The sequence below is a fragment of the Zalophus californianus genome, chromosome 6 (genome assembly GCF_009762305.2).
Source record: "Zalophus californianus isolate mZalCal1 chromosome 6, mZalCal1.pri.v2, whole genome shotgun sequence".
In the NCBI taxonomy this organism is placed as follows: domain Eukaryota; kingdom Metazoa; phylum Chordata; class Mammalia; order Carnivora; family Otariidae; genus Zalophus; species Zalophus californianus.
Window position 1 is genome coordinate 99,207,530 of NC_045600.1, and position 27,206 is coordinate 99,234,735.

Sequence of the window (27,206 nt, forward strand, 5' to 3'; positions counted from 1 at the left end):
GTCTCAGTTTCTTCAGCCACAGAGTGATTGTGTGTGGATGAGCATGGGGGTGAACCACTAAAACTGGCCCCTGTGGGTGCAGCTCAGAACCGTGCCTGGTCAGTTCAGCACATAGGAAGGGAATAGGTATCACTGGGTTAACACCTTCTAGAAGCTGGGCACTTTTAAATATGCCATCCCATCGCATCACATCCTCACACCCTGTTAGAGTGCTCTTGATGCCCATTTTACACATGAGGAAATTGAGCTTCAGAGAGGCTATGAGTGCTCACAACCACTCAGTGGTAGGTGGCAGAGAAAAGACTCCAGGCCCTCAGCTGAGGGCTCTTACTGCCTTCCCACATGAAGCACCTATGGGCACAAACAGTGGGCAGCAGGCAGCAGGATGCCAGTCAGTACAGCACTCCTTACCACACACACAAACACACACACACACACACACACACACACTCCCCCAATCCCACCCCTAGCAGAAGAGGCAACTGCCCACAGAAGGGGCAAACATCCAATCCCATGACATCAGGGTGTAGGGGAGGAAAATTTTTCCTCTACCCTTTTTATTCTTTGGCTGGCCTATTAATTAAGTTGAGATAAAACAGATTAACAGGAGAAAATGTTAGTTTCATGTGTACTAGAGCCTCACAGAGCCAGGAGAGGTTCAAAGAAGTCAGGCAGTTGATGCCTATCTGCCATCCCGAGCTAAAGAGAAGGGGGTGGGGCTGTGGGGCTTCAAAGAGAAGGAAGTTAATTCACAGGAAGATGGGAAGAGCAAATGTTTGGGAAACGAGTGTTTGTCACACCATGCAGAGACAATGAGACACAGAGTGGAATCAACAAACAGGCCTGGAACCACCCCCACCCACCCACCCCCGCTTACCACCCCTCATCACCCAGACTGTGGCTCTCTGTGGTGGGTGCTCTCTTCCTGGACTAGGCCCCCCAAATAAATTCTTAGAGGCAGATAAGCAGGAGGCAAAAAGCTCTTCCTGAGTGTTTTGGGCCTTGATTGTCTTCCACTTAAAATACCCCACATGCTAAAGTGGCACATTTGGGAGAGGCTCGTTCTGAAGCACTATAGGGGTGTCACAGGGTGCTGTGAAGCCCAAATGTGGCCATCAACATGAGCCCAGAGCTGCACAATGCACCTGCTTCCAAAACCACCTGCAGCTACCCTACCTTCCTCCAGCCTGCCCTGAGTGCTGGCCCCCTCATGGGGTAACCCCTGCATGGTGCCATCCCCAGGCCTCTCAGTGCCAGGATCTGCAGCCTCCCTCTCAAGTTAGAGGCATCTCATGTCTAGGAACAAGCCCTTGGTGCTGCAAGACAACACAAGAGATCTCATTCCCCCCATCTTCATGAAAGAAAATCGATACACTGAAAGAAAAAGGCCTCTTTGATGTTTGCAAAGAGAGTCATAATATCTCCCAGCGCCAATATCTAATGATCTGGAATCGTTTTTTTCCATGAAACAAAAAGAAGAAGAAAAAAGAGGAGGTGAAGAAGAAGAAAAAGAAGAAGAAACAAAACATTCTCTTTTCATAAATTCCACAAGCCAATGTCTACTGTGGCTGGCTTATAAAAAGAAACTTAAGTGGTACCAGTGGGGTTCACATGAGATCAGAATCCGGGGTTTTGAGGGTATTGAACCACAGGAGGACTCTCTATTTGAGGAGAATCTCCAGAGGCCTCACATCTCTGCTCTAGGTGGCGTTTGCCTGATCTCATTCAGGGTTAATGGACTGTTTCATGCTCTTTATCTTTAAGACCTAAAATAATTTCTCCTGCCTGAACCGAGGAATGCACTGGGCTGGCCCCTCTGCAGTCACAGGATCAAAAGCATTTTTCCTAAATCATTTTTTAAAATCCTTACTAAACATGTCATGAAGGAAAGTGAGCAAAATTTTTCCTTAATCTTTGTAACAGCATCATTGTCCGGGGGGGGGGGGGGGGTAGGGAGAGGGAATGATAGGCAAATTGTCTCTTTTTCTTTTAAAGAAAAACACAAAAATCCAAAATAAGAACATCTAATTAGTTCTCAGTATGAAAGGCTCTTTTATATTTATAAAAATTATGTCATTTCAAGATTTCTCCCCAAAAAAGTGACTTTCCTAGTGCAGGTAATTTGGGACTGCCTGTGCCATCAATCTGCTTAGTTCTATATCCGGGCTTTTGCAGACACAAGGGTACCCTCATCCCCCAACTCCTGTGCCCTACCCCCCACAGCCCACACATCTTTCAGGAGCGCTTGGGAGGCTGGCAGACTCGGGCTTCTCAACACTCCTGCACCTTTGGGGTTCCGACTTCCTGCCAGGGAGACACTGCAGGAGGCCAGGTCATTCTCATTCAAAGGATGGGAAACCAAAGGGGTCCTGGCAAGCTGACCCTTGGATTTTACACCTTCCCCCAGAATGGTGCAACCATGGCATCTCGGACGTGGGAATCCATCTCCTACTCATGATTTAAGAACAAAGGAAGAAAAAAACCCCTCCAGCGCAGGGACATGACACATTTATCCCCACTCGGGGGCTAGGCATTCAGGGGACAGGCAGGAAGAATCTGCAGCAGCAATAGCCCAGGATGGATGTCAGTGGGTGAGACCCGGGAGGCACTTTGTCTTGGTGGCTTCGTTCCAGGAAGGTTTTGATGGCAGCCTTTCCTCAGGGGCCGAGTGTTTGCCATTTCTTTCAAAGGGCAGATGCAGCTTGCAGAACCAGAACCCCAGGAGACAGCGGGAAGGGGATTTTAGAATCAGACAGACACCAGACACCTGGGTTCAAATTTGGCTCCACTTGTAACTCTCTGTGACCTTGGACACGCGTCCAAATCTCTGCTTCCTTGTCTGACATCCACCAGAGTAATTGACACCCTAGGTCTCAGGAGAAAACAGGACTCCGCTGGCCGAGGTCAGCTCAAAGGAGTGGGCAGGACTCCTTCCAGAGGGTGGGGAGTAGGAAGGAAACCAACAGGGCCTTCCCCTTATTTAGTCTTGTTGTGAGGACCAAAAATGACATAGGCAAAACTCTTAGTATATAGCCTGATGCATACATAGTAGGCTCTCCACAAATGGAGATTCCCATTCACAGTTAGGGTCTTTAATGCAGCACGTGTCCTGCCTTATCTTCACACAAAAGAGCCCCTGAAGACCCCTTAGGTGCCCGGTGCATGCTGGGACTTGTGCCGATAGGAGCATTGATATGACACTGAGACTGCCCTCGGGGAGAGAAGACATGGACGTTGATGCCCACGAGATAAGAAGACAGAAGTGACTCTGCTTCCCAAGCACAAGCTCCCCCGAGTTCGGGACCGCAGCTTCTGGTCCTCTTGTCTTCTGTTCTAATACTTTTAAAAAGCATTTTCTTTTTCCAATAAGAGTCTAATTAGAATACAGGCATATTGTAGAAAACCCAGAACTTGCAGGAAAGCGTAAAGAAACAAAAACGACCCCTCTCTCCTCTCTGAAGATAAGCATGGTCACATTTTTATGCCTCTTCCTCTTGTGCATCCTGTTTTATAAAGTTGGTCTCATGTTGGACATGAAATTTTGCGTCCTGGTTGTTGTTCGGGCTTTCCCCCGCCCTCACTTCTTTCATAAGGATTGAAATTGCTCCAAAAATATCTTTTAATGACTTCATAAGAGTAAATCACATGGTTGGGAATATGAACTCGGAATCAGCAGACTCAAGTCTAATTGCAGCTTCCCCCGTTCTTAGCTGCATGACAGTGGACAAGTTACTTAACTTTCCCCGAGCATCAGCTCCTGCATTTGTAAAATGATGTGGAGGGAGGATAAAGTGGGCATCTTACACAGTTGTTGTAAAGAGAAATGAGATAATTACATGATGCAATTGGCTAAGTGTCTGGGACACGATAAAAAGTAAATGGTAGTTCTATGAGAACTACCTGATTAGTCAGTCTGTAGTCATTCTTCCATTGAATATCTCAGGTGTTGCCGACTTATTTTTAGTTAAACAGTTCTGTTATGACACTCTTGAACTTAAATCTCTCTCCATACTTCAACTTTTTCCTTAGGGTATATAAAGCTATGGTCCCAGGTACAAACACATAAAAATTCAAGTTCTGGAGCCAGGTGGCCTGGGCTTACATCCCAGCTCTGCTACTTAGGAGCTGTGTGACACTGGGAAAGTCACTTAACTTCTCTGTGCTTCAGTTCCCTCCTCTCTAAAAGGAGGTGATGATAGTATCACCTGTTGTGAGGATTAAGTGGGATAATAGACGCAAAGTGCCTGGCACAGGCAAATAAAATAAATATTAGCCAGTGTTGCTTTCTTGCATCCCGCCAATTACCCTCTTCAACTCCTCTATCCCCCATAGCTTTTAGCACCGGGTTGAGCACCAGTAGACTTCCAATTTATGTGTATTAAACTGGATTAAAATTGGTGACTAAGGGTGTTCCTTGAGTGCTCTGCAAGATGCTGCCTCCTCGTTAGGAGGTTACCCCAAGCCCAGTCCTCCTGCCCTGTCCTGTCCATACCCGACACCCACCCCACACACCTATGGCCTGTGTCTTTGGAAGGACCTTTCCTTTTGCCTCTGTTCAACTTATAACACAGTCTGCCCATGACAGGGTTCTCTTGATAGACCCCAAATAGTATATGGCTTCTCAGAGGCCTCTGGGATGTTAGGCCAGAGTGCCTGTCTCCATCACTGCCAGCCAGGGTTGAGGGACCCTTTCTGGAACCTGGGCCCACAGCCCTTCTCTTATTTCTCGCCTGCAGCCTCACAGTCCTGAGAGTCTCAAACTACTTTTTCCATGAATAAGGATCTGAGCACCTGTTACGGATAGGGCACAGTGTTCGGTGCCAGATGATGCCCAAGCTAGCTCCTACCTAAAGCAGAAAACTCATGGCCTATAAAAGTCCACTGTTCATGTTTGGCTCTTGTCGTGAACATAAATATACAAAAAGAAACTTTGGTGCTTCAAAGTAAGCCCAAGAGATAACCCTGGGCTCATAAGCAAGTCCACCACAAAACCCAAATGAGAAGGTGGTTTATGCCAAAGGGGAGGGTTGTGCAAACAACACAGAATCCCAGGAAAACAGGCAGCCTGGGACACTGCAGCTGGGGTGTTGGCAGCACGCCATCCGAAGCAGCTGTTGCTGGGTTTGTGTGTAGCTACCAACCTCCCGTGGCCATGCGGCATTTGGTAGGTAGGAGACTGACTCATGAAGATGACAAATTTCCACGTGTGGGGTATATGGGATGGATGAACAAGTGGCTAGTGCCATGATCTATGCTTTCTGGTGGGAATTTGCCTGCAACACAGCTTGAAACTCGGGTCTTGGATTCTCAGAGGTGGCTTCCATCTTGCTAAATTGTAATACACATCATGTTACTCCCAAGCCAACTGTCGGTTCATTCATCCCACCAAGTTTGCTAGACACCTACATCGTGGAAGTCACTGTATCAGGATTAGTGGATTAATCATTACCTAGAACAGGAAAAGCAAATACACAGCAAGCACCCCATAAATCCCTCTCCTCTGCCCAAGGCAGACACCAGTCTTCCCAAGAGCCTGGGTGTAACCTCAGTACCCGTCTCCACATAGGGCTCTGGGAAACCTGATCAATCAAGCGGAATTGGCATGCTATATGAAACCTGTTGGCCATCTTGGAGCTAAAACAGTACAGGCACGTAGAGAATGTGGAGACAGCAAGAGACAGAAGTCCAAGCAGTCCATTCATTTTGGAATTAAGTGGGATAATTTCAAGAACAGCCCCATAGGCGGCTGGTATGACAACACAGGGTAAGTCAAGGCCATCTTAGGAGCCTTAGCAATAGGTCCAGGCTAAAAGACAGGCTCTACTATGTGACTTTGAACAAGTCCCTCCCTTCTTGGGCCCCGGTTTTCTTATTTATAAAATGGGGATGATGACAACGATACCTCATAAGGTTCTTACGATGAGTGAATGAGATGAGGTACTGTAAAGTGTTTAACAATACCTGTGGGATAGTAAGCAATTTGCTTTTATTAACTAAATATTTAGGTAAGGGCGCCTCGGTGGCTCAGGTGGTTGAGCAACTGCCTTCAGCTCAGGTCATGATCCTGGAGTCCCGGGATCGAGTCCCACATCGGGCTCCCTGCTCGGCGGGGAGTCTGCTTCTCCCTCGGACCCTCTTCCCTCTCGTGCTCTCTGTCTCTCATTCTCTCTCTCTCAAATAAATAAATAAAATCTTTAAAATAAATAAATAAATGAATATTTAGGTAAGGAAGAGTAAAATAAGTTACCCTCTCCTACACAACCCAGTAGGACATTCTGAACATTTGATAAAATGGAAACATTTTATGCCCAAGTGCTAGAACTAGAGTTGTCGTATTTCCATCAAAAAATGTGCTTGATGAACCCCACAGAGCTAGTGCCTAGGAACCGCCCAGAATATAGAGATGTGGTCACTAGGGCATATGCTTCTTAACTAGAGCTCTGTCCATCCCCAAACGGACTTCATCAAACAGAGGCAAACGTTGAAAAGGGCAATGTGTTCTCTTGCCTTTGTCAGGTGCCTCAAAACGGTAATATCCTTCAGTTTATGAAACGGGACTTTTGCCAAATACATGGAATAGTCCAACAAGATCGCACCCAGAAATGGGTGAGAATGCTAGGTATACCATATTCCTGTTCTGCCTTCTTCTACTAGATAATATTTATTATTATACTACAAATACACCGTATGTCCTCTGTAAACATTTCGTAAAGACAGAAAAGGAAAAAGAAAAAAATGTAAAGCCTTCATAATCTCTCCACCCAGGAAAAAAAAAGAGTTGGTATCTATCTATCCAGACTTCTCCCTCTGCATTTTTAAATTTTAAAATATGAGATTTTTAATTTAAAAAAATCCTATTTAAATTCTCTTTCTCTCTCCCTCTCCCCCACCTTCTCTCTTCAGTGTATCATTACCAGTTCAAGATCCAGTTCATCAACCAACTTGAGAAACCAGTAGAACCAACTTTTACTATGACACTCCTCGGAACAAAAGAGGAAAACCAGATAATTACCATCACTCTGTGAGTACAAGTTGCAGCCCCGTCTATGGTGATGGCATGCTACTTTTTCTCACAGGGTCTAGAAGGTCCCCGTAATTTTCAAGGGCCAGGCCAGACACAGCTTACTCTTCTCAGCCCATACAACTGCCCCAAATGCCTGTCAGACGGGGTGTCCACCCCAAGCCCAGAGCCTTGTCATCCCTCAGCCTCAGCCGGGTCCCACAGATTGCTTTATGGTAAAATGACCTGTGTTTACAATGGGTTCATTGTGAGGTGAGCTGAGCAGAGAGGGAAGCCAGAGGTGGCAAAGTCCGTCGTCCACACTGCAGGAAGAAGAGCCAGGCAGGAGGAGCAGGGAGGGCTGGAGCAGCTGTCCGCAGGACAGCCCTGAGCTCCTTTCCAGTGAGTTCTCAAAGCCATAACCCAGAAACAAAACTGCTTTCAACTTGGCACCAATTTCCCACCTCAGTCAGCCTACACTGCCAGCCCTGCCCATCTGTCCTTTGCCCTGTTACACACCTGCTCACAAAGTGAACAGTAACCTCATGCCTCCCTCGGAGGCTCCCCAGCCTCACTGACCACATCTCGACCCTCAGTATGGCCTCTTCCTTGGAAGTGCCAGTAGGCCTCTGCCCACTCCAGGGATAGTCCTCAGCTTCCAGAAGATCTCCCCCAGCTTTGGATCTCTGGTCATTACACTGATTCTGACATTCAGCAAGTATTAGTCAGTGCTCTGCCTCAGGGGTAGAGAGGACCCTAGCCCTAGGATGCTCACAGCCTAGCGGGGCAGATGGATTCCTAAGCAGTTCTTTACAACATTCTGCAGGAGGAGCTATGACAAGCCGTGCAAAGGAACCCTCCATCCACCTGTCTCTCCCTAAATCCAGTGGTACCTTTGCACTGTCCCAGATCTCTCTTGGGGAATAGTTCCAAGGTGGAAAGGGCATCTAGCTGCTCAGTCAGTGTTGGGACATGTTAATGTCTTGGAGACCAGTGAGTAAATCTGCTAATGATACCTAAGGATCTGCATTTAAATCTTGCTCCAAATTGGTACATCCCTTTAACATGTGGTTTTCTACTACTATTAAACTTTGTTGTTTCTATTTATATGGGGAGGAAAAAAAGCATGAGTGGGTGGCTCTACTGTGTTAATCAAACCTCCAGGGAGCTGAGCTGCCCAGAGATCATTGCCAAAGGCCCACTGTCTTCTCAGGGGCAGTTTTCCTGATTTGTTAACTTAGAAGCTAGGAAGCCTGAGCTCAACAGAGTTATCAGATTCATTATGGCAGAACTCTCAGAGCCTCTTAAATATGCTGACCCAGAAGATACATGGCTTTGCCAGTATTAATGGTCTGGCCCACCCACTGCCTTTTCTACTAAAGGTCTGTCCCACACCAGTTTAGAAAATGCAGCAGAAAAGACCTTCCCGAGTCACTCAGGCAAACCCAACACAGACTGAATGTGCCCAACATGACTTTGCTGTTACAAATAAACTAGGTCTGATTTCCTTTGTATCTTCAAGGGATGAAGAAATTACTAGTAATAAAACTTATTCCTTTCTTATCACGTTGGATTTGGATATTGGTGAGCTGATCATGATCAAGTTCAAGTGGTGAAAATGGCGCCGTATGGACCAAATGTCTGGAACACAGTCCAAACCATCATCCCATGGAGCAGAGGGCCCCTCTACTCAGGCCTTGTTGTCAAGACCATCAGAGTCAAAGCGGGAGAAACCCAGCAACGGTGAGTATTGACTCAACCTCCCTTGACATCTATCAGGCATCTCTATGTGCCAGACCTCCACAATTAACACTTGCATTTATATCATAAAGTGGACACTATCGTGTCCTAATGATGGCATATAGATGCTCGGAAAGGTGAAATGACCATCCCAAATTCACACAGCCATAGATGGAAGGACTGGGATTTGCACCCAGGTCTTCTGACTCCCGGTCTAGACTCTTGCGGCTGCCCGTGGTTCAGAGCTACTTGCCTCGGAGTTTGAGATTCGCCTCACTGGCCCAGTGCCCTTCAAACTTCAGTGTGCAGGTGAATAACCAGGAGATGTTTATGGGTGCTGCAGTCCAAGGACCGCACTTTGAGTGGCAAGGACCAAGATGTGCCATTTCCTTCTTACTGCTCACCCAGAGAAATGCTTTCAACAGATCACAGTCTCGACATCCCATTCTGTGAGGGTGCCTCTCAAATCTCAGAGTGCCAAAGAGCCACTAGGGAGCTTACTAAATATGCAGGATTCCCAAAGCCACCTGCGGAGCGTCTGATGCGCAGTGGTTCGTGAAGGGACACAGGGCACACAGTTGCTAATAAAAGCCCTAAGAAATTCTGATGGGAACCAATGGAGCAGGCTTAGGACACCCCTGCTCTGTGTGATTTAACGTCTCCCTTGGCCCCAGTGTCCCCGGGGACAATAAGGATTGGGGTCAGAGTCAGACACAAAAGAAAGAAAGGGTGGTCCAGCTGCCCCTTCAGTCCTGTCAGCAAAGGGATGCCCAACATATTTTGCCATGGCAACTCTGCTTTTCTAGAGTTCTGCACTTCTCCATGAGAGGAGAATTCTGTCCTTCCCCAGACCCTTCCTCCTCCGCCTCCCCGTCGTGTTCAGGAAACTTGTCTCTCCTCTCCCACCGCCCTTTGTTGGGGAGCCCATTTCTGTCTCCGGCTTGTCCTCAGTAGAGATGGAGAACAGCAGGCCTCTCACCTCTGAACTATGTTCCTCCCTCACCCCACGGGCTTCACGGCCAGGAGTGGGCCCGCGGCAGATTTATGCCCCCGACTCCCTTATACAACAGCGCTCTGAGGTTTTATCTCCCCGGGATACAAAATCCCGGCAATTACTAGGAGCATACTCTGCAGCCTGCCAACAGATTTCTCCACATGATCAATTTGAGAAAATTCAACTGCTTCTGTCCTCTTAGAACCTTGGCTATTCTTGCATGACTTTCTAGCCCTTTAGAAGAGCTCAGGCTTCTGGGACGCCTGGGTGGCTCAGTCGTTAAGCGTCTGCCTTTGGCTCAGGTCATGTCCCACGGTCCCTGGGATCAAGCCCCGCATCGGGCTCCCTGCTCCGTGGGAAGGCCTGCTTCTCCCTCTCCCACTCCCCCATGCTGTGTTCCTTCTCTGGCTGTCTCTCTCTCTTTCTGTCAAATAAATAAAATCTTTAAAAAAAAAAAAATAGGAGAGTTCAGCTTCTGACAGCCACCCCTCCCCCACACTCCCTCAGCTCGAGGGTCATTCCTCAGGCCTAGGGGCTGTTCACCATGACAATTCTCTGTGACTTGACTGGAAAGGTTGTATAAAAACACACACAGCCTCTCACTGGTGCTTACCCACATGGTTTTGAAGGAGTAAAGAGCAGAGGGAAGGGAATGGTGCTTCCAGAGCTCCCACTGTGCCGAAGGCACAGAACCAAGTCTAGAGGGTTGGTCTCATGGAACCTTCCAGTGATGCTCGGAAGTGTGGTAGTGTTGGCTGTGCAGATGAGGAAGCTGGGGCTCATAGAACCACAGCCTGGGGGCACAGCTGATAATTGGCCCGAGTCCAGATCTAACTCAGGGCTTGTCTGATGCCTTCCTTGCCTCTTTGCTGTCCATGCACTGCTCCCAACACTTCCTTCCTCCATTCATCTGGGCCCCATGGATCTGACTTTCCTTAGTCTAAACCAGCAGTGGTGAAGTGCTGGGTATTCCTATATCTGCACATCAGACCCTTCCTCCGAGCTGTAGGAGGTACATGCTGAAAAAGGAGGAGGGGTGGTGAGACCTATAGCTTTTTAAGTTGCAAGTATTCAGTGGCTCCTATGTGTCTTCCCAGCACGAGGTACCACTGGGGGATACCAAAAAAAAAAAAAAAAAAAAAAAAAATCTGAGTGTGGCTCTTGGCAGAAAGAAATTCCAGGACCTAATAATTAGGAAAAACAAGATGCATTAATTTTACTAATAACATACTCCCTCCCGGTGCTTCTCAAACCTTCATGTGCCCAGGAAGCATCCGGGAATTGTGCTAAAATGCAATTAAAATGTAGGTGGGGTGGGGTCTGACATCCTGTGTCTCTAACAAGCTCCCGGGTGCAGCTGCTGCTGGCTCACAGACCACACTTTGCATAAGGGAAGGTCTAGCATTGCATGGTCTAGAAAGCCTAGAAGGGAGACAGCAGTTCAGTGGTGCTGCACCACAACAGGCTGTGGGGAGGCCAGGAGCATTCCCCAGGGAGAGAGGCAGCGAGCAAAGCAATATGGCAGCCAGAATCCGATGGCCTGCGTCTGCCGGCCCTAAGCTCAAATTCCACTTGCGGCTCACCACCTGTGGAGCCTCAGACACTAACTGCACCTCGCAGAGACTCGGTTCTTTAGCAATAAATGGAATTTATAATATGTATCTCATGAGACCAATAACAAACTACCAATTTCTGAGTCCCTCTACAAAACCGTAATCCCAGGGCCAGGATGCAAATATGCAACCTCACAGTCTTAAACTCTCTGCTGACTACAGGGCACAAAAATGGTCAAGTAACTCACTCTGTGTCTCACGGGAGGAATTCAATGAGAGATGATTTTTTTCATTCAGAGGCACAAAGTCAGAGATGAGAGGACCTACTGTGGTGGTGGAAGAGACAGGGCAGAAAACATTGGTTCTACAGCGGGACATCAAAAACGATCAGCTACACATAATGAGAAAATGTTCAATTTCCACAGTAATCTTTTAAATGCAAGACAAAAATCAATGAGATTATTCGCTGGTCACCCATTAGCTTGGCAGGAATTAAAAAAACAGACAACATCCAGAGTTGGTAAAGGTGTGGAGAAGCAGAGGCATCCTCATACACTGTTTGTGGGAGTGCAAATTATGGAGCTTCTGCAGGAGAATTTCATTCAACAACTAACATTTAGTGAGCACCTACCTTACACCAGGCACTGTTGTAGGCACCAGGCAGGGAACAGAATAGACAAAGCCCTCGGTGTCATGGAGCCTACATTATCAAAATTTTAAATATACATAATACCCAGAATTTTAACTCTAGGTGTCCATCCTGGATAAATACTCAAAATATCCACAAGAGATACACATGTGCAAAAACGTTTGTTGCGGTCCTATCTGTAAATAGTAAACCATTGGGAAAACCTCAATGTCCATCAGTAGGAAAATGGCTCTAATACACTGTGGTACATCCACACAATGGAATATAGTACAGGAGGTGAAAAAGAATGAGACAGATTCATATGTAGTGAGATGAACAGGTCTCCAAGTCCATTATTTGATGGTAATGAAAAAGGTCAGAAAATACATACAGTATAACCCCACTTCTATTAAAAATTCTTTATGTTTGCATATGAACATTGATATATGTGTAAATGCATAGAAGTAGGTCTGGAGATGGGGCGTCTGGGTGGCTCAGTTGGTTGAACATCCGACTCTTGATTTCAGCTCAGGTCATGATCTCAGGTTGTGAGATCGAGCCCCGCGTGGGGGCTCTGTGCTCAGTGGGGCGTCTGCTTAAGACTCTCTCACTCCTTTCTCCCCTCTGCCCCTCCAACCCCTCAAATAAATAAATAAATCTTAAAAAAGAAAAAAAGAAAAGAAAAGAAGAAGAAGAAAGAGATCTGGAGAGACATAAACCAAACCAGGAAAGCAGAGGGGAATGACCCTGGTGAAGGGTGATGGCAAAGAGGATCTTTAATATTTGACTTCGTTTAGTTCTTTACCATTTGAACTTTTCAAAATTACATTCACAAATTATTTGTAACACTTTTTTAAATTTTAGCTTTATTGAGATATAATTGACAATTAAAATTAAGATATTTAAAGTGTACATCATTGTGATTTGATATACATAAACGTGAGACTGGATCCCCCCACCACCCTGTTAACTAACACACCCAGCACCTCACATATAATATAATACAGTATTATCAACTATAGTCACCCTGTTTTACATTAGATCCTCAGACCTTATTCATCTTATAGCTAAAAAGTCGTATCCTTTTACCAACCTCTCCCTATCTTCCCCTTCCCCAGTCCCTGGGAACCACTTTTCTACCCTGTTTCTATGAATTCCACTTTTGGTGGGGAGGGGCAGATTCCACGTATAAGTGATATCCTGCAGTATTTGTCTTTCTCCATCTGGCTTATACACCATTTTAAATTTTAAAAAGTCTGATTTAATGAAGACTTGACCTAGATGCAATACAAAAAAGAAAAAGAAGAAGAAAAGAAGAAGCCATAAACTAGAATTCTTTGTGACTACTGATAGTTTTTTTCCTAGTAAATGCAAGTTAGCAACACAAAACAGCGTCTTAGGCCAAGCTCACAAACGGTCAAAGCAGTCTAAGGCTTGGTCTCCAAGAGCGACCCAAACACAGAGTGATGTCCTCTCTAGCCGGACAGTGTCTGCACCAATAAGAGGAAGGGGCTGAGCTTACAGAGCTGAGCCCAGCAGAGGCTGGTGACCATGGCCTCATGCCCAGGGACCTTTAAGAGCAGCTCTGACAAACTGGAGCGAGTCCAAAGAAGGCAGGCTGAGGAGAGAAGCCTGCCTTGTGAGGAACAGTTGAAGGAACTGCAAATGTTTGCCCTGGAGTCTGGGCAATGCAGTGAAAGGAACAATAGTTACCCTCAAATCTTTGATGAGGTTGGTTGGGGAGAAAAAAGAACTGCCCTGAGGACTTTCTGTTCTTACTGAGCTGAAATCACCCCAGTGCAGAGCTCCAGGAACCAGCCTTACACTGATGCTTTCGCTGACTTGGGTTTTATTTTTCTCTGAAGTTATGAAAATCTTTGTGCACATAAGAATCCAATTTTTTTTTAAAAAATAGCATGCATTACATAAATTGAGTTTTTATTTACAAAGGATGAAACACTTCAATAAGCTCCATCTAAAAGTTAACGCTGTGTTTGCTCTGTTTTCTCTTCAGAATGACATTCTGCTCAGAAGACATGGATGGCCCACAGCCCCACCCAACCCAGGAGAAAACCTTTGTGAGATGTGACGTACACTCTAAAAAATTGAAGAGAAAGATCAGATGAGCTTCTACGAAGTCCCAGTGTGAAGAATAAATGATCTTATTCCTCATCTGGAATGGTTACTTTATTTGGAAACCCAAGTTATATAAACAATCTTGCATAAAGTTTAAACAAAGTTTAGGTTTAAAGGGGGAGTATGTTTCACTATTCTAAACTGAGCTTTTAGAAACTGTATTATGTAACTGTATTCAAATATTTGTGTAACTAAAAATTTCCCAATTGTACCTCTGATTAAATGGTAATATATGCAATATATAAATAAGAGCCATTTTAGATCCATTGTCCTAATTTACAAGGTCTTTTACAGTTAAGTCAAATTCCCCATATTTCCTTCCTAGTTTATTCTGATCCGTTTTCTGAACCATGCTGGAAAGGTACTTCTTTATGACAGAACTCATGCTTCAATAAAATGAAGTTCCCATTAATCACTAGTCGTATGTCCCCACATACACATACTTTTAGACAATTCAGCTCACTAAAAGGAGAAAAATTCTAATTAAGCCATAGCTGCCATCATGAAGATTATACAATTATTTCACTGAATCAAACCAATAAAAGTAGAATTCTCCTAAAACTACTTAATGGCAACCTGGAAAGCTGGACAGTTGGTCATTTTAACAATTAAATTACTATTGCACTAAATACAATTTTTCTCTTTTACTAATGCTCGCATTAAAAGCTAATGGAAAAACTTACCTCAAAGACTTAGATACCAGATTTCAAACTGTCCAATAAACGAAGTAACGATGTTTTAACCAGCAAATTCTGTCACAAAACATATGAAGGAAATACTAGACATGGTCATGACTTGTGTGTGTGTTTCAAGTAACTCAGAGAGGGAGAGCACACTGTGCGTTTTGCTACGGGACTTGACTTGCGCGTGGCTTCAGCCCTGCCTAGCTCATAATGCACCTGCTCTTCAGCAGAGCAGGGCAAACCAGAGCTGATAAAGGACAAATCCCAAAGAGATGCCTGCTCTGATGAAATCAATTTAAGATTGTCTTACATGAGGGTGCCTGGGTGGCTCAGTCGATTAAGCCTCTGCCTTCAGCTCAGGTCATGGTCCCAGGGTCCTGGGATTGAGCCCCCACATTGGGCTCCCTGCCTCAGTGGGGAGCCTGCTTCTCCCTCTCCCCTCCCCCCTGCTTATGATCTTTCTCTCTCTCTCAAATAAATAAACTCTTAAAAAAAAAGGATTATCGGGGCGCCTGGGTGGCTCAGTCGTTAAGCGTCTGCCTTCGGCTCAGGTCATGATCCCGGGCTCCTGGGATCGAGCCCCACATCGGGCTCCCTGCTCCGCGGGAAGCCTGCTTCTCCCTCTCCCACTCCCCCTGCTTGTGTTCCTGCTCTCGCTGTCCCTGTCTCTGTCAGATGAATAAATAAAATCTTTAAAAATAAATAAATAAAAATTAAAAATAAAATAAAAAAAAAGGATTATCTTACACAATTCACTTTTATTTCCCTTGGAAAGACCCATAAAACTAAAGGATGGTGGGGGGTGATAGGGAAAAAGAACAGCTTGGTCAATATTGCCTCCTGTCCCCGAATGCTGATCCTGCTGGCAGAAGTAACTGACCACACTTTTTTTTTAAAAAAAGATTTATTTCTTTTGTTTCAGAGAGAGAGCACATGAGCAGGGAAAGGGCCAGAGGGAGAGGGAGAGAATTTCAAAGCAGAGTCCCCACTGAGTGGGGAGCTCAGAGTGGGGCTTGATCTCACAACCCTGAGATCATGACCTGAGCCAAAATCAAGAGTCAGACGCTTAACTGGCTGAGCCACCCAGGCGCCCCAGGACCTGACCACACGTTTAGGTAAAGTGTGTTATGTATGTGTCCAGAAATAATAGATAGTAAAATGAGCAATATGTCCCTCTATGTCTAAAAGAGTAAGATTTTACAATAATATCACATTTGCATGGATTTGGCATTATTTTATCATTAACTGAACCGGAAGGAATTTAAAATAACACTTTAAAAAAAAAAAACAACATAAAAACACTCTTTGTTATACACCCTACAGAGTCTATGCACATGTATACCAGGAAACACAGAAAAGAAAACTCGTATCAGCCTTGAAAGTCATGACAACCAGAAATGGCCCAAATGTCCACCAGTATAACGCATAAAAGAACTGAAGCATATTCTTACAAATGGACTACCACAAAGATGAACCAAAGCTACACACACTTACAGGAACCCGGCCGACTCTAGGGTGATGATATCCAGGGAGGCACTCGGGGTACAAAATGTAAGGCAGCGGCTCATGGGTTCGTATGTGTGCACAAAGACACCAAAAATGTATACAGTCTAATACAAGCCAAACTAAACTAGATTGTTGGAGATGAATACATGAGGGATAAAACTCTAAGTTAAAAGCAATAAAGCCACTGGCACAACAGGGACGCTGCAGTAGCTCTGGGAAGGAGGACGGACCCACCGGAGTTCCAGGTGCCAGAGGGGCTGTACTTCTCACTCGGGGATGGAGGCATGGGTGTTCATTTCTATAACCATTTTTAAACTGTACATATGTATGCTATTCACTCACTTGGGGTATGAATGTCACATTTTGTAAACAAACCAAAAAAAAAAAAAAAAAAAAACCCACGAAGATAAAGGGCAGAGTTAAAACCACCATTTTTCTACTATAGTGTGATGCGTTTCAGTATTAATGTCATTTCACACAAAATATAATTAGAAATTATTTCATCTCGGGGCACCTGGGTGGCTCCGTGTTAAGTGTCTGCCTTCAGCTCAGATCATGATCCCAAGGTCCTGGGATCGAGCCCCGCATCAGGCTCCTGATGAGCCTCCTGCTCAGAGGGGAGCCTGCTTCTCCCTCTCCCTCTGCTGCTCCCCCTACTCGTACTCTCTCCACCTCTCTCTGTCAAATAAATAAACAAATAAAATCTTTAAAAAAAAATTATTTCATCTCTAGGAGGAAAACTTGAAGTGACACAGTACGTCATAACATTTTGGCAGAGAACTCAATAAGCAAACCAACATGACAAATGGTTAACCAGAACATTTGAAACTCCTCTTGGCATGGGTTATTTGCACTTGGGAAGATGTGTTCATCGACATCCCATTTTCTGAAGTACATCTTGGTAGGGAAGTCAAATAGGGAAACTGAATAATGCAGCCACATCTGTTCATTGCACATGCAAAATGCTGGCTCGTGCACTGATTATATGCACCTCTCTCCAAAGAATCTGTATTTATGAGCCCACTCAGGAAAGATAACACTGGCATCCTGCCTTTCAGGCAAAAGCCTGTTTGTGCTTTTACTTCTAAGAGAGCACAGGGAAAGAGACAGAGGAGCGCCGATTACACTGCAGCTGGGCTCTTTGAGGTGCCTGAAGTCAGGGAGAAGGAAACAATCGCTCCATTCACTCCAAATGAATGCACTCTCCTCCACAGCAAAGCTGACTGTCCTCAGTGTTCACCTTGATCATGCTGTTGCAAATATTGTGAAAGCTTTGACCAAAGTTGCATATCCCGGGCGGGGGGAGGGGTGCAAAGCAAGAAGCCAAGCTGCCCAGGGCAATGCCCCCCTCCCCCCAGAGCTGGATTGGAGGAAAGTCAGATGGATGGGAGACAGAGACAAGCAAGAGCAAGAAACAAGAAGGCAATCCCAAGAGTCGCCATCTACCCGCTAACCTTATAGGTTAGGATACTACATACTTCACCTCCAATCCCCAGTACATGATCAATGGCCCCCAGACACCCCATCCTTTTTGCATCTCTGCCTTTTCTTATACCTCCTCCCTCTAACCCGCTCCCCTCAATTCCCTCCTCCCTGCCTAAGTGCATCTTATTTCTCTATCCAGGCCCGTTATTCTCACAGTTATCTCCTAGCTCCGTCCAGCCCTCGGGGATCTTTCTAGTCTCTGAGTGCTCCCTTGGTAGTCAGTCATTCCTGCTCCCTCCTCTCTGGCTCCTCGGTCTCCTTGTCCTCGGCTCCACTCTTTCAGGTCAGCTCTCTGGGGGACTGGGCCTCCTCTGCTCCCTCACTTCTCTCTCCCTAGGCAACCTCAGCCACTGTGCAGGCTTTCTCATCGACCGTGTACCGCAGCTTCGGTGTGGGGCTCTTCCCTGTGATGCAAATGCCCATGCAGCAGTGCCCCATGTCTCATAAGCCCAGAAGGTTCCACACTGAACCTCCCTCCTGCCTTCCCAAACCCACGGGTCTCCATGCCCCCTGCTCTGTGGCTCATGAACGTCCTCACCACCCCTCAACCGCTGATGCCCAACACTGGGGCAAGGCGGCGGGTTGGGGGGGGGGTCATCCATAATGTTGCCTCTCCTCTGGGCCCCCACGACTGAAGAGTCACCAGATTCTTCAGCACGCCCTCATCTCTGCACTGAGGCTGCCATCAGTCCAGCCCCCGCCGCCGTTCTCCTCGCTGGACGTTTGCAACAACTTCCCACCTCTTCCCGCTGCATCCACTCTTCTCATCACAGTACCCAGGGAGAGCTTTTAAAAAAAAGGGGTGGGGGTCAGATCCTATCATTGTCCTGTGTAAAGCTGTTCAAAGGAAAAAGTCCCATATTATTCCCCTAACCTCCAAGGCCTCTGGCCAAGCCCAGCCCTTCCCTCCAGTCAGCCTCCTCTGGCCATGGATCCCTCCGTCGCCATCCACCAGGTGTCAACCCGGCCTGCACGCTGGAACTGCCTTGGAAAACTTAAAAGCCACCCATGTGTCCACCCTAGAGATGTTTATTTACTTGGTCTGGGCAAGGCCTAGGCACTGAGACTTAAAAGCTTTTCAGATGTTCTAACATGCACTGAGCTTGAGAACCAAAGTTTGAGAACAGTGGGTCTCGACACACAGGCCACCTTTCAGTTCCTTCAAAAGTGTAAAGCTCTCTCCTACCTCTGGGCCTTGTCCCGTCGTCCCGTTGCTCACACCCCCTCCACTTCTCCCGGCTCCTTCACTGGCTTCCCCCTCAGTTCGGGTGTGACTGCCTCGGGGATAATTTAAGGAGGATGATCCCACCTCCGAAAGCTTCTATCAGCTCATACTGTTCTTCATAACTCTTAACATCTTTTCATTCTTCTGGAAAAATTATCTGTGGCCAGGCCCTGTGGAGCCATGAACAAAAGGAGAAATCAGTAACACTGATCCCGTCTTTATATAAAATTGTGTTATTTTATTCATCATAGGTTTTTTTCATTAATTTTGACCTTTTAAAAATAGTGCCCTAAAACATTACTTATTTTGATAAGTGAGTTTCTGGAGCCCCTCTTCTACTGGGCACCCAGGGTGAGTGCCTCTGGCCACCTCACCCTAGTCCTGGCGATTTATGGGACCGGTTATCCAATGTCTGTCTCCCCCACTGGATGTTGTGAGGCTCTGTGAAATCAGGGAGAGACTCTAGCTGTTGGCTGCTTTTAGAATAAAGCCCAGCCCACTGTGGCACAGAATTGCCATCTTGCAAATACGTGTTGAACCAACAAGTACGGGTCGGTCATCCTTTTAGAGGTAGGTCTAGTCTTTCTGAATACACTGTAAACCCCAACTACTGTATCTGTTCACAACAGAGTTCACCGCTTTCTCATCCGGTTCAAAAACACAACCAGATTGGGGTAGGAGGTGGCTTCCCTTCCCACCTCAAGGACAATGCCATCTCTTCCCGCCCGCTAGCCTCCCCCCAGCCTGGCTCAGCCTCTGCCTCAGTCAGTTCATTGAAAGCCCTTGTGTTCCTTGACTACATTTTCACTTTTCATATAGGTCTATCACAAAAAGGATTTTCTAGACACTGAGAACTCTCTTCATGCCAAATAAGTTAGAGTTGGGAGTGACCCTACAGATCATCTGTAGCAGTAGTTCTCAAACTGTGCTGTGCCTGGGGACCTTGTCCAGCGCCATTTTGGACTCAGTCTGCCACGGAGCCCGAGAGCTTGCATTTCCGGCAAGCTCCCAAGTGATGTCATTGCAGGTATCACCACTGCTGGTCCCCAGACCACCCTGGGAGTAGCGTGAACGCAGGCCAGTGTTTCCCACCCTGCTCTGATGATCTGCATCACCTGGACACTAAGGAAAATACAGCTTCCTAGACCACATCCTGTGGGGATTCTAATTCAGTGGGGTGAGGAGAGATCCCAGAGATGTTTATTTTTACAAGTTTCCTGGGTAATTCTTCTCATCAGAATATTTGGGACAACACTGACCTCATCCAAAACCTTCCTGTGGGGGGGGAACATCATACCTGTGGCTGAGCACCTACAAGTGGAGGGAGGTCCCTACACTTGCAGAGAGGAAATCTGGCTGCCTGTAACTTCCCCTCCTCGGGTTCTTTCCTGGAAGCCAGAGATCAAATTAATGCCTCAAATAGCTGAGGACAGTCTGTATGACACTGGAGCACTTCAGGCAGAAGTTTTCATGTGTTCTTGGGTTTCATTTATGTGGTGGTTTTAAATTTCTCATTTTTTTAAAGATTTTATTTATTTATTTGAGAGAGAGAGAGAGAGAGAGAAACAGCATGAGAGGGGAGAAGGTCAGAGGGAGAAGCAGGCTCCCCGCTGAGCCAGGAGCCTGATGTGGGACTCGATCCCAGGACTCCACGATCATGACCTGAGCTGAAGGCAGTCGCTTAACCAACTGAGCCACCCAGGCACCCTAAATTTCTCATTTTTAAAATGTTTTACAGAAGCATGAAAGCAACAGGTGAAACAACACAGAGCTGTTACAATCACCTCCCTGCATCCCCCTCATGCCCTACATCAGTGAGCTAGGGCAGGGAATAGGAAGCCTCCCACGATATTCCTCCAAACATCCACAAGCATTTATACACCCCCGGGGTTTTGACTGTTGTTTTCACCGAAATAGAATCAGAGTATATAGATCACTCGGCAACGTGCTTTTATTTTTTAGGTAATGATATATCATTCGTATTCCTGTAAGGCAGGAGCTACAGATCTTTTCCTCATTCCCATATAAGTAGAATTATACATGCTAGAGAAATTAGTACAATATTTTCCTACTCTTCTTGACTGGGCCAGTGCCTTGTCCCTTGACCCATGTTGACAACTAGAGGTGTAACTGAAATTTGCCTACAGCCATATACCCAAGCATATATACACATTCTCATGTGGAAGGGAGATGTCCCTGTTTTACAAAAATGCGATATTATATATTCTTTTCAACAGATTGATTTTCTGACTCAACAGTGCCTCCTAAAATCTTTCTAGGTCATTTGATACAGCTATTCATTATTTTGACGACTACATAATATTCTACATTGTAGGGCTGTCTTAATGTATTCAAATAGTCTTATACCAAAATGTCTTCACTTTGCTTACAACTCTTCGCCCTCCTGAAAAATGCTGCATTTAAAATCATATCCTACATCTAACCTATTTAAGGGAAATGTTTCTAGCAGTGGAATTGCTAGATCAAATTATTTTTTTTAATTTAATAGATGTGGCCCTGTTGCTTTCCCAAAACAATGCAATAATTTGCAGCTCCACCAGCAGTGTATGAATTTTCTCCCCCACCTCCTTCCAGGCAGAGATATTTATTGCTTATTTTAGTTTTTGCCAGTCTGATGAGTATAAGGGATGACCTCATTGTGACTTTATTCTACATTTCCCTACCTACTACTGAGTTTGAGAATCTTTCCAGATGGTTATTGGATTTGCTTTTCTGTGAATTAAAATGTTCAAATCTCATTTGCTGTTAGAATGCTTGTCTTCTTCTTATCAGTTTATAAAAACTACATGTTTTATGAAGTATGTTAACCCTTTATCTTTCTGCTTCTTTGCAAACATTTTTCCAAACCTATTCCTCTATTTATTCTTTGCTATACATAGTTGGATTTTTTTTTTGTTTAGGTCAAAAAAGTCTAACATTTTGGGGTGCCTGGGTGGCTTAGTCGTTAAGCGTCTGCCTTCGGTTCAGGTCATGATCCTGGGGTCCTGGGATTGAGCCCCACATCGGGCTCCCTGCTCGGCGGGAAGCCTGCTTCTCCCTCTCCCTCTCCCCCTGCTTGTGTTCCCTCTCTTGTTGTGCGTCTCCCACTGTCAAATAAATAAATAAAATCTTTGAAAAAAAAGTCTAACATTTCTTTTATAACATGGATTTCATGGTAATTTTATTCAAACCACTGTTAATGTTCTAATTGAGAATCCTATGAAATACAGAAATTAGCAGAAGAAAAATTGAGCATTTTGTTATACAAGGTCTTCTCATTCAGGAATATGGTATGTTTTCCATTTGTTCAAGTCTTTTTTTTTTTAGATTTATTTATTTATTTGAGAGACAGCGAGAGAGAGCCTGGGCAGGGGGAGGTGGGCAGAGGCAGAGGAAGGGGGAGAGAGAATCCCAAGCAGACTCCTTGCTTAGCTCAGAGCCTGACACGGGGCTTGGTCCCACACCCCTGAGATCACAACCTAAGCCAAAAACAAGAGTCGGACGTTCAGCTGACTTTGCCACCCAGGCACCCTTCAAATCTTGTTTCATGTCCTTCAGTAAACTTTTACAGTTTTTATTTATTCCTAAGAATTTTAATTTTTTGTCATTATTGAGACTAGAATTATTCATACCATTTCTATTTAATGGTGGTTATTACTATATAGAATGGCTTTTGGGTTTCGTTTATATATTCTATATTTGTCCACATTATAAAACTATCTTACTAACTCTATTTGGTTTTTTTTGTACCAGAATCTCATGGTATACAGTTGTGGAGTTCTTCTTAGAAAGTATATTGTAAGCCCTAAGGGGTGACTGTGGAAGGAGCTGAAATGTCAGCCGCATTCCTGTTCTCGGGCTATTGAACGCAATGGCCCCAGTAGGAGCAGGATCGCATGATCTCCTGGGTTAGTCTTAGAAAGTACATTGTAGGGGCGCCTGGGTGGCTCAGCCTTAAGCGTCTGCCTTCGGCTCAGTCATGATCCCAGGGTCCTGGGATCGAGACCCGCATCGGGCTCCCGCTCCGCGGGAAAGCCTGCTTCTCCCTCTCCCACTTCCCCTGCTTGTGTTCCCTGCTCTCGCTCTCCCTCTCTCTCTGTCAAATAACTACCCCTGCTTGTGTTCCTGCTCTCGCTCTCTCTCTCTCTCTGTCAAATAAATAAAATCTTAAAAAAAGATATTCACCATCACTTTGTACTTCTTTCCCACGCTTGGAGGCATCTGCCCTTGCTTTTCTGATTAAAAAAAAAAAAAAAAGCAAAATAAAAGCTGTGTGCGGGATTCAGCGGCCGCTGCTCTCCCTTGCAGAAGCAGCCCTGCCCGGCCACTCAGATTGGTGTGTGGGAACGTTATTTCAGTAAGCAACGACGTACAATCCCTTCATCACCAAAAAGACCAGATAGATAGATATATATAGTGAGTGATTGTTTTATTGTTTTTCTCACCTTACTGGGTTTGCCAGAAGTTCCAAGACAACTTAACTAAGAATGCTAGTAGCAGACACCTGTTTCATTATTGATATTAATATTGATATTGATTAACATTAATGTTTTAATGTTCTGCCTTTATAATACACCTTTTTTTTTGTTTTGGCAAGTAAACTTTATTGTATTTAGGTGACTTTCTTCTATTTTTATTAGAATTGGCCGTTGAAATTTAGGAAATGCCTTAGTAATATAAAGATTTTCTTTAGTTTATTCATAAAATAAATTATGCTCATAAATTTCCTGATACTGGCTCACACTTGTATTCTTGGATTAAACCCTCCTTGGTTAACAATGCATTTTTTATAACATTTTTTACATTTTATAACATTTTTTATAACATTTAGAACATTGCTGAACTTGACTTGCTAAAATTTTATTTAGAATTTTGCCTTTGTTGGGGCGCCTGGGTGGTACAGTCTGTTAGGCATCCAACTCTTGGTTTTGGCTCAGGTCATGATCTCAGGGTCCAGGGATCAAGCCCTGTGTCAGGCTTTGTGCCCAGCATGGAGTCTGCTTAAGATTCTCTCTCCCTCTCCCTCTGCCCCTCCCCGCCAGCCCCCAATCACTCTCTCTCTAAAATAAATAAAAATCTTGTTAAAGAAAAGAAATTTTCCCTTTGTTTTCATAAGTGAAACTGATCTACTTTTTTTTTTTTTGGTGCTATCATTTTCATGCTTAGATATTCTACAGCTTTAATATATGGCCTTGAATAGTTTAGATAAGATTGTGATGATCTCTTTATTTTTTTTAATTAGAGAAAAACTCAGCTATGAAACCATCTGGTCCTTGTGCTTATGCATGTAATATTCTTAGGTTTTCAGCTTTTACTTGTTTATTGCATATAACATTTATTAAAATTGTTTTTGTGAAATGCCTTCAAGCAAGAGAAATACAAAGTTATATATGATCACAGTCATGAGCAAATGAAGACGCAACATTAAAGCACAGGAAAAAAAATCCCAAACTAAACTGAAATTCAAATAATCCTGCCTGAGGTAACTGAGCAAATGCACATATTTTTCATGGAAAATAAGATTAAATCATAGGAACGCTATGTAGTGCTCTGTCCAACATTAAATTTAGATATAATCCACCAAAGGCAAAAAAAAAAAGGGGAAACCAATAGACTATAAAGTTAAATTAGTTAACTATAAAGAGAAACTATGCTGGAGAATGATAATATTTCTCCCAAGATCTAGAGATACTCTTCTTAAGAATATATTTAAATACTATCTTTTTAGGAAGTACAATTGAAATAATTCTAAGTTCTTGCAATTCCTAGGTGATTGGCGGGTTCATTCATTGCATGGCTGATGCGCTCTGAACAGCCCACTTGTTTGTTTTCTACCTTATATCCTGAAATTCTAATGGAATAAGAGGTACAATGAGTCTTATTTTTTTAACAATGACATACAGTGATGAGGGTAGGCCCACAAAATAGGCCCATTAATTTAGGAATATAAAGTTAGGTAAGAGACCTAATGTACATCTTTAAAAAAAAACGGGGGTTTCTAGAAAAAAACAAACATCTAAAGGACTACATAAGTTATGTCTGTAAGATCTCCTCTGAGTCTGGGGGCGTCTGGGTGACTCAGTCGGTTAAGCCTCCAGCTCTTGGTTTTGGCTCAGGTCATGATCTTAGGGTGGTGGGATGGAGCCCCGCCACCCCCACTGAGTTCCACCCTCAGCTTGGAGTCTGCTGAGATTCTCTCCCTCTCCCTCTGCTCCTTACCCCACTCTTGCGAGCAAGCACATGCACGCACTCTTGTTCTCTCTCTCAAATAAATAAATAAATAAAATCTTTTAAAAAATAGTAATGGTATGTAAGTTTATAAGTTTTCCTCTGAGTACAGATTTTGATATAAAGCATTCCCCCTTTCCAAATGCTTTCCAGTTTGCGGTTTTAGCTCTATTTTCCTCTAAGCTCCAAAAGTTGGCCAGGAAGTATTCCTTCATTTATAAATAAGCTATTCTGGACATCTAAATTTTTTATTTCTAACTTTATTAAGTGTGGCAACAAAAATCTCTCATGTCTAAATTTGGTAAGGTTTTCTTTGTGATCAGCACATAATCGATTTTTATAATGTTCTATGAATATATAAAAATTCCGGCTTTTTTTCACTCAAGGGACATAAGGTTACCTGTATATCTATTAAATTGAGTATGTTGATTGTATTATGCAGTCCTTCTATATCCTTATTTTTTGTATATTCCGATTCTGGAAAACATGTTTTGAAATCTACAAAGTTTTTATCAAGTTGTCTTTGCATCTACATTGTTTAGTATACATAGGATTACTGATGTTAATTCTGCATATGTGCTTTATATGGTTATGTAATATCCCTCTTAGAGTGCCTTTAGTCTTACATTCTTCCTTGTCTGCTATTAATTTTGCCATTCCTATTTTCTTTTTAATTATGCTTGCGTGGCATCCTTGTCCATCCCTTCACTTTCAACTGCTCTTTATATTTTATTTCTTTAAAATTTTGTTTCAAGGTATTGTCCTTCTAGATAGTGTATAGCAGACATATTTATATTTCTAGCTCAATCTGTGTCTCTGACTTTTAATAGGAAAATCCAGTCCATTCACATTTAGCGTAATGATTAGATGGCTCCTGGTATCTCATTTATTTGGTGGCTTATTTTACTTATTATTTCCCCCTTTTACTTATATTTATTTTTGCAGGTTGATCAAATTGATCTAATTTTCCCCTTTTCATCTTGTTAACACGACTTCTCTTGTGAATTTCCATTCTCTTTCCAGCTACTCTCTCTTTCCTTTTGCTCATAATCAGATACGTACTTCTTTACCACAATATGGAAACCAGACATATATTTCTCCACCAAAATACTCCATTCCCCCACTACTTGCACTCCAAACTTCGGAATACTTTCACTTCCTCCACCAGTTCCACAGCCACTCCCCAGATGAGACCTTTGGAACACTTCCCTCCTCTTCACCCACCCCCGGTGCCCAGATTCACTGAGACTCGCTTCTTATTTTTAGTTCCAGACTGTTTTTAGAAGAGTTGTCAAGGCAGATGGTGATGTGATCAATCCAGAAAAAGAATACACTTACAGAGTGGAGAGCCCAGCCACACTCAAGAGTCTGAGGAACGAGCTTCTCTGTGCTTTGTGTACCCAGGTGCTGATGATACACCCGGATTTGGGTGATGATCCCTTTTACCATTTTATATTCTCTTTGCCCTTCCTCAGTCTTCTGGAGACACTGAGTCTGAATATATGTGCTAGGTAAAAGCAAGCGGTAACGTATTCTCGGGTTAATCTGCAGGACTGAGTGAACTGAAGGTACAGAGGTTTGTCTTGGTGGATTTCCACACAATCCTCTTGGTTGGCCAGCAGTTTTCCACCTTGTAGCTTCCAGTGTGGTAGATAAGCAGTCCACTGCTAGGATGATTCTTTCCCTTTTAGGGATAACTTGTTCTCTGTAGAAACGTATAAGATTTTTCTCTTTCTTGTAGCTCAAAGATACAATACGCCTAGGAGTCTTTTCATCATCAGTCCTTCCTGGAACTCTGTGAGATGCAAGTCTCTCTTCAGCTAAGAAACTTTTCTTGTATTATCGATTCCCTCTTCTATCACATCCCCCACCCTCCTTCTGGATTTCTATCCATCTTTTGATTTATATCTGTGTATTTTTGCTCTGTGCCTTTAGGTCTATCTTTCTCTTATCTTCCAGGAGACTAACTCAGACATCAACAGTGACCTCTTTCTCCTTCAATTCATCTCTTGAAATTTTTACATCAAA

The 27,206-nt window shown here is 44.3% G+C and overlaps 1 protein-coding gene across 1 annotated transcript in view; it reads left to right on the plus strand.

Annotated features, from left to right (window-relative positions):
- The window catches only part of LIPC (lipase C, hepatic type), a 152,229-nt gene extending 137,314 nt beyond the window's left edge, over window positions 1-14,915 (plus strand). Inside the window, 5 exon segments of the mRNA XM_027570957.2 lie at window positions 6,904-7,021; window positions 8,523-8,613; window positions 8,615-8,635; window positions 8,637-8,743; window positions 13,930-14,915. Of these exon segments, the coding sequence (XP_027426758.1) occupies window positions 6,904-7,021; window positions 8,523-8,613; window positions 8,615-8,635; window positions 8,637-8,743; window positions 13,930-14,041 (449 nt within the window). The 3' untranslated portion in view covers window positions 14,042-14,915.
- Window positions 14,916-27,206: the final 12,291 nt, after the last annotated feature.